Source organism: Gasterosteus aculeatus, chromosome 4 (assembly GCF_964276395.1).
Source record: "Gasterosteus aculeatus chromosome 4, fGasAcu3.hap1.1, whole genome shotgun sequence".
In the NCBI taxonomy this organism is placed as follows: domain Eukaryota; kingdom Metazoa; phylum Chordata; class Actinopteri; order Perciformes; family Gasterosteidae; genus Gasterosteus; species Gasterosteus aculeatus.
Window position 1 is genome coordinate 28642749 of NC_135691.1, and position 8275 is coordinate 28651023.

General features: G+C 46.3%; 1 protein-coding gene across 1 annotated transcript in view; it reads left to right on the forward strand.

Moving 5' to 3' along the window:
* Positions 1-8017, forward strand: part of mdfic (MyoD family inhibitor domain containing) — a 105844-nt gene extending 97827 nt beyond the window's left edge. The window contains exon 6 of the mRNA XM_078101797.1: positions 7942-8017. Within this exon, the coding sequence (XP_077957923.1) occupies positions 7942-8002 (61 nt within the window). The 3' untranslated portion in view covers positions 8003-8017. The remainder of the gene's footprint in view (positions 1-7941) is intronic.
* Positions 8018-8275: the final 258 nt, after the last annotated feature.

Sequence of the window (8275 nt, forward strand, 5' to 3'; positions counted from 1 at the left end):
CTCCCTTCCCCCCCCCCCCCCCCTCCCCGTCATCGACATGACACAAAGTGGAATGAACCACATTAGCGACACGAAGCCGCACGCACGCGTGCAAGCGGCCCTGCAGTTTACACCCATTAAATGTCCATGATGATGTTCTGAACGCCTGTGCCCCCCCCACCCCCTTCCTCCCTCCCTCCCCGTCTCTCCACCGTATTGCGGGTTCCTGGACCTCTGCGGTAAGCACTGATAACTGATGACGAGGGGGGCGGGGGGCGACGTGACAGTGTCAATAACCATAATCATCCCTGGGCAGGAAATAATGAAGCGTATGTGCCATGTCGGCCTTACATGCCTTCAATATCCTCTAATAAAATAAAGTGGAGACATTTTTATCCCAGGGAAAAGAGAAAAAAAACAATCAATAAAGCCATCTAATGATAAATACGAAATTGCCATGTGGAGTGAATATTATTTTCCCCTCTCTGAGGATGCTGGGAAGATTATTAGGATGAAGGGGAGAAGCCTATTTGTATGTAAATGGGAGATTGATTATATTTATTTGCTGGCAGAGAGGCTCCGAACAGCTCCTCTGTGAGACAAGTACGCACACGCACACACACACACACACACAGAAGAGTGAGAGGCATCCACACAAGAATCTGGTCATCAGACAGCTGTTTTTCTGTCTGTTCTGCGTCCACGTCCTTATGACATAGGAAAGAAATAATCGAGAAAAGACTGAGGGAGAGAGAGAGATCAGTCTTCCGGCTGCCAGCTCCAGCAGGGTTCACCTCTCCAGAATATTCTAATTACCAGCCCTCCTCATTACAGATGCCATGTCATTGAGAGAGGGAGGGGGGGGGGGGAATAGGAGAAAGAGAACTTCAAGCAGAGAGGACCAATCTGTAATTTCTTAATCACTTTTTTGGCAACCTTTGCATGTGCCGTGGTTAATGCCACAAATTGAATGTTTCTTTGGGTTCTCTCTAAATAGGCTATCATGCTGTTGCGGCGGCGCTTAGCAAAATCTATTATTGTCATTTGCATAGGGGCCTTTTTAGTGGCAGGATCCTACAGAGGGGCGAAGAACAAAGAGCTCATGAGGGAGAAAATAGGACAGAAATGATCCGGCGCTGCCTTCGGAACGTGACGTCAGCTCCCTAATGAAATCTTTTGACTGAGACCATAGCAAATGGCGGAATCTATATCTGACACTTAATGGTTTGCATAGAAATTAGAGACGGAGAGCGAGCGAAGGACCCTCTTTCGCTTGATGTCCCCTGATTAATTTGCAGGACTTTTGTTACGTCGGCATCGTCCAAAATAAATTAACCACGCTGGAGATATCAAAAGAGGGGGAGGAGGGGAGGGGGGGTTGCAATTTATTAGAGCAAAAAGTTAGATGAGATTAAATAAAACACCTAATTGACAGAAAAAGTACCAGTTCAACATTGTTGGAGCGAAGCGTGTATCTGTTTGGAGTGGGGGAGGCTGTAAGATGGAGAAATAAAGAGAGAGCAATGGAAAGAAAGAGCCGGTCACTTGATTTCCTATGAAAATTAATCGGCTATCAAGCAATCGAGGTCTGCCGAGGATGATTATACGGCAGCGACGCAGGAGGCAGGGGGGGAGAAAGAGAGGGTAAGAAAGGGAGAGTGCGAGGGGGAGAGAATGCCCTTTGTGTAGGTGAAATGCGTCGGGGACTGTCATCGTAATATACCTCAGTGAAATGAAGGTTAATTCTGATGTACAGCCTGCATGGTCGTCATTATCGGCGAATCATGAAAATAAATTAAGCCACTGAAATAGATACTCCTCTGGTACGCGGCAGGGATCTCATGAAGGATGGACGGCTGAACTTTACAGATTATTATTGGGAAATAGTGCCGAATTCAATTAATGCACCTAAAAGACACCTTTATAGAGGGCAGCTATAATTTAAATGACAGCAGGGTGTAATTTTGCTTGTTATAAGTCAAATTTGCAGAGTTTCATGTTTCATGCGTTTTTCTCCTTCCCCCAACCCGCTTTATCCCGTTCCCCCCCCCCCTTTCTATTTTTTTTTTCTCGTTTGCAGAGGATCTCCTTGTCGTTACTCCAAGAAAATGCCCGAAAAGAAGAAAACACTCTCCGTACTAAGGTTCATACTGCTGTACAGCTGAAATCACATCTAAAAAAAGGAACCGGTTAAATGGAGGAAGAAAAAAAAAAAAGGGCGGGAAAAAGAATCCAGCACGTTTCTTGCAGTGAAGCCGCTCTTCATCTCTTCCCGAGTCTCAAAGTGTATTTCCAGTAATCCTCAGCGGCAGATCCCGCATTGCCCGTCCGCTCCTCCACCTCACGGTGCAGGACCCCCACCACCGCTGCCCTGCCGGCCGCCCCACCCTCCCCCTCCCCCGCCGCCCCCCGGTGCAGACGGAACCCCGCGCAGCATACAGATGCCGCAGCCTTTATGCAGATCCTCCCCACCACGAGATCCAATGAACTGGGTAAATGGTTGACCTCTCACCTGCGCGCAACGGCGAGAGAAGCCGGCGGGCTTAATCCGGGGCAGGTGTCTGACAAGCGGGCGAACACGGTCGGGGCCGTATCGCGCTGACCCTCGGCGTAGACTTCCCTTATCTATTAATCTACACCTCTCGGTAACGGGGGGGTTGAATTAACGCCTCAACGGGGAGCGGGGCTTCTGATTAACACACGTGGGCCCAGCGAGCTGCTGGAGGACCCCTGATGATCTGATGCCCACGTATGCAAACGCATTGGTTGTATTTATTTACTTATATTTACCGTAATGATTGCAGGTACCTGCGCACAAACTGGTATTTCTGTAACACACACACACACACACACGGACAAACACACTCTTTACATGGACGGTTTAACGTGGCGGTTTCACCTGTTTTTACGGCCGGTTTCTGAATAAGCAGGAAAATTATGTGCACCCAGAAATGAAATATTAGAAGGAAACGTTCCAGCGAGGTGAGCTCTGCCGTCCGGCACCTCAACATGTCTGTTGTGCAATGTGACATAAATGGTTTCCCTCATCCAAACAGAGGCCATGTTAAACATTTAAGTGCCTGTTTTTTATTTTTATTTTATGTGAGATTTGTCTGATGCAGAATAGAAAGTTGCGTCTTAATGGCGCATGAAATAGGTGAATGGATTTAGGAGCAGGCTCGCCGGGAATGCTGTATATTGAAAATTGAATCGTAAAAAGAACAAGAGCGGTGCGTGAAAATAGGTGGATAAAAACTGTTCATATAAAAGTTGAAAGTTGTTAAAAGTATATTAAAAAAAAGAGAAATCGTACCATTCGCTTATTCCGTTATCAACCCATCGAGGAAATAAGAGCAATTGTATTTGAGCGAAGAATGTAGTAATTTAGACTCTTAAAACCATTGGTGTAATCTTTATTTAATCTCACCCATGGCAAGAAATCATATCATCTCTTTTTCCAAAGTCAAACACACACAAATCTTCCCCTAGCCCTCGCTTCCTCTTTTTCCTCCTCTCATTTCCCCCTTTCTCAACTCGAACGTTTTCAGGAATCCTTCCACTATCATTATTAGTATTGAACTCATTTCTAAATTCAGAAATTGGCTGAGGAAGATCATTCATTGCAGCAGATAGTAAAATCAATAGCTTTTGTGTCAGTCGGCAGGGTCTGTCTCCGTCTCTCAGGGAGGGTTGGAGCCGTGTGTGTGTGTGTGTGTGTGTGTTTGAGCAGCAGAGTACAGTACAGAGTGCAGACAAAAGGCGAGTGAAAACTGGGGGAGTGGGGCCACCTCTTGACGACATGGATACACAGTCTTACACGTGCATGCACACGCCGCCTCCAACTCCTGCAGCTGGGCTGCGAGTCCGGGACGCACACTCGTGTACATTTATGTGTTAAATACACACGCCTTCACGCGAAAGCATATATATTTAGAATTTAAATTAAACAAAGAATTACAGGTTTTTACATTCACATTTTTTTTTCTCCACAGGAATTTACAAGATAAATATGCGGTCAAATTTATGCATTTACCTAATTGTTTGATTTGATTTATTTAATTTAAACATTCATTGAATACATTTCTATACACGCACACATGCGCACGCACTTCCTGTTCCTTGCAGGCGGAGCCCAGTGACGGAACGAGGACAGCTTATCCCAATGAGAGTCAAATCAATCAAGTCCTTTTAATCACCACTCTGCTTTTATAGTGTGGCAGTAATGATGGAAGCCTATGTAGGGGCAATCCCCTAAGACCCCCTTCCCACGCACACACATAGATATACACCCCCCCCATAACCTCCCCGTGCGGCTCTGACTGGAGCCGACACACACTCAACTCTGATGATTTTCATTTCTCAATTACATTATCTTATTAACCAATCAATTGCCGGCCTTATCAAAAATTAATGTCTCCCCAACTATTAGAACGTAGATTAGATTAAACGCCAGTCTCCTGTCTGCCCTCTTCGATGCTTCGCGGCCAATGTGACTACTCAACGCATAAATTAATTTAAAAAAATACATGCGTTTGTTTTGCTGTGTACAAAAGATGACCAGTATACACACATACACACACATGGGGATATATACATATATATATATATATATGTATATATACATATACCCATGTGTGTGGTTTTCATTCAGTTTGTGTCTCTTCAAAAAGATAATTTCATTTTCATGCTTTTCAAAACCCTTGTGTTGTTTGACTGCTGATATTTTGATTTTATCCACTTTTTTTTTTTTTTTTCCAGAAATAAAAGATTTTCAGGCTCGCCACCGGATTAAACGTCTGGTTAGGTGTGATATATATTTTTTTCTTTCTGCAGTGCACTGCCCGGCTCTGGCATGCGCCGCTGCTCCCTGCTCCTCCCGACTGCCAGTCGAGCGCTCGGAGGGGTGCAAAGGAGCGTGCTTTTCGCGGATCGATGTCTCACTCTGCTCAGCCCAGCTGTGGCTGTTGTTCTTCACACTGCGAGGCTTTGTCTGGGCGAAAAAAAGAGGAAAAAAAAAAAAAAAAAGCCGGCAACAACTGTTTACCGCCTGCCGCCTCGGGCCTGAAAACGGGGCCTTGAGCTCGTTACACCTCGCGGTAGCCGGCGGTGGCTCCCTCTCTTTGAGAGGAGCATTAGCCGCTTCGACTGAGCAGAAGTGGTTTGGGGGCTATTGAAACATCAGGATGTCTGACTTGTGTGCGCGTTTTCCGTGGACGACCCCCCGGCTTATTACGGCGCCGTTTCTTCACTCTTGCTCGGACGCATTTGAACACACGCTCCTCTTGTCAGGCGGCAGGCCTCCGCAGCTGATGATAATAACCTGGTTCACAGGTCACACACATGCTCACGGTGGATCACACTGGTGCTATTCAGAGGACGTTCACGTCGATTCTCTTTTTTTTTTTTTTTTCGCGACTCGTGTTGCAGGTGACTGGAGGTGTCGCGGGCTGTGTCAGGAACCCCGGGCCCAGCCGGATTGAGGTGGGTTGAGAAGGAAAAAAAGATGTGGAAATAGAAAAAACAAGCGAGGGGGAAAGAAAGCAAAGCTCCCCTTGTTTTCTTCCCCTCAGAGTTGCCTTTTTAGCTGAGCTTGAAACATCTGTCAGCACTCAGACTGGCGAGGAGGAGAGAGCAGAGGGCCCCGGTATGCAGCGGGCCCGGCCCAGGAATCAGTGGAGCCGCTCAGCTTGGCACGGCCGCCTTGTTTATTTGCCCTGACCTTGCGTTCGCTCCGACGTAGCGGGACCCGCTTTAGTGAAAGGAGCCATTGTCCTGCAGGAAAAATCTGTTGCAAATATTTACCATGAGTGGGGGGAATGCAAAGTTAGTCAGACTCGAGCTGTAAAAGAATTAACCACCTCCACCCATCATTCCTTTTTACCAGGGATGAAAGCATACCCCATATTTTTGTTAATGAGATCAGACTGTCACAGGTTATGAGTCATTTAATAGCCATAGCATCAGGATCCTATGATTTGCTCCAGCATAAATTCATCCCATAACATACCAGTTTAACAGAGTTTACAGCATGTGTTCAGGGACACTGTGTGGTTTTTGCATTTCATGACTTTGGTTGGTCTATGCATAACAGAAAATTCTAATTCCTCTTAATTTGATATATTCTCAGCAAATACACTCTAATCTGCCTCCCTGGCCGAGGTGCACGACATCATATTCATCTACCCTACCCATGTTTTTCTCGGACCAAAAATCTGGAACACATCCCCACATATATATATCTTATTCCACAGGGTGCCCCTGTTAGGTCAGTAGTAACAAATGCATTTTCAAAAAGACTGCATAAATTCCCTTTTCCCCCCCCCTCATTGGAAATGCCACACCGGTTTAAACTGGAATAAACCTGTGGTTTCCGTCGCGCTCTCCTTTTCACCCTTTGAGCCGGACCAGGCGGACACCCTCACCGGCGCATTGACATGCAACAAAGCTAATGGTGGCCGGGACAGGAGGGCCTAATCTTCGCTAACTGACAAGATTTAAATTGAGGAGACATCTTCCGCTGATTAGCTCCCACACCCACAATTATCCAACTGGGGTGTCAAGCAAGGTTTAACATCTCCACTGATTCCGCTCTCCTGAGACATCCGGGAGGCAATGCAATCGCTTTTAATAACTGCCTCCCTCCCTCCCTCCACTCCACCCTCGCCCCTTCTCCTCCTTGACGCCCAATGCTCTTTGTGCAGCACAGTGACCCCCCCCCCCCCCCCCTCTCACAGACACACAAAATGTATTTCTCTCTCTCTCCCCTCGCTTACCTTCATTCCCTCTGCAGCCCCCCAGATCTCAGTCATTCAAGCTGCCTTTAAAATTAACCTTTCCTGCAAAAATATAATTTCTAACAAAATGAACCCCACTGAGCGATTTTTTTTCTCATTTGGAATAATTTATTCAAATTGCCCAACTCAGAACAGCAGAGCAATCTGAACACTGAGCGGACCTCTGCATTTGGATCTGTCTCTTTTTTTTATCTGAGGGTAGAGAGAGAGAGAGAGGAGGAAAAAAAGTTTATGTACCTTTCTGTCTTCTGGCAAATAAGGGGACCGGCTTGCTTCCACCTTGCATCCCCAGCGCTCTGGAGGCGGTATCCCCCTCGAGTGTACACCTCATTAAAATTCAACTGATCTGAATTTTTTTTTTTTGCAAATACGGTCTGATTGCTCACCATGACATGAAACATCCCTGTGTGTTATTTTAATCACACGCACCCCAACGGGCAAGGTATGTGATGGCTGTGACATTGAACTCCTTCACTGCTTGACCCCATTTTATGAGTGCACGTCATTTTAGGAGGGACGGGAGGGGGGAGGGAGGGGGTGGTTTGGAAGTTACCTGGAATGATGGACATGCTTTATAATTCTCCCTCTCTTTTTTCTTCAAATGTTCACACAGCATCAGCTTGGTTTAAAGCCCCTCTCAATCACTCCACGTTCTCCCCCCCCCCTCTGCCGCTCTCCGTCTCTCTAATGAACTGTTTTCTTCCAGTGATGGAACGGGGACACAAAGCAATGTGATTAATAATTTACTGTTTAGTTTTACTAATTGATCTGTTTTGGGAGCCGGGATAAAAGTAAGGATGCATCCTGGGCGCACAATACCTTTCATATGGCATTTATCCACAAGTCACAACCGTCTCCCTCAAGATGAATAAATAAAGCCAACGAGATCAAATAATGATCACTCGGGAGTAGCCGGGAGAACTCCCTCACAAACACCACCGAGCTTACCTTGGCTTCTTTCTGCATATCACACAACCCAGCGGCACAGGAGATGCGGAGGCAGCAACAAAGACCCACGTGAGGGCCTGCAAGGGCAGAGCCTGTGATTTAGTTTTAGTGTGTTTGTGAAGTGGGGAAAACTTTTCCACACGTCTGCGTTGATTATGATGTTGCTCGTCGAAGGGCGATTCGCATTTGTTCCTCCTTCACCTTGACTTGTCCTTTTCAGAATAAGCAGAGGAAGAATGGCACCCGGACTCGGCGCTCCCGCACGCCTGATGCGAAGGTGAGTTTTTAGGTTTATTGCCTCGACAAAACCCGCCACAAATAACAACATAAACAAGATGGGGAGATAGAACTAAATGACACGGTCCCTTTTTGTGAAAAAAAAGAGGATGAAATGAAGATAGCTCGTCCTGAAAGAACAAATGGAAGTTCATATTTTAGTTGTGAAAAGAATGTAGATACAGATCACTGTATGTCATCAAACTTTGAATCCCAGTTTAAGTAAATCTGAACTCTTGTTCAGACCGTCTTCCACACCCGGCCCCCCCCGTCAGTCA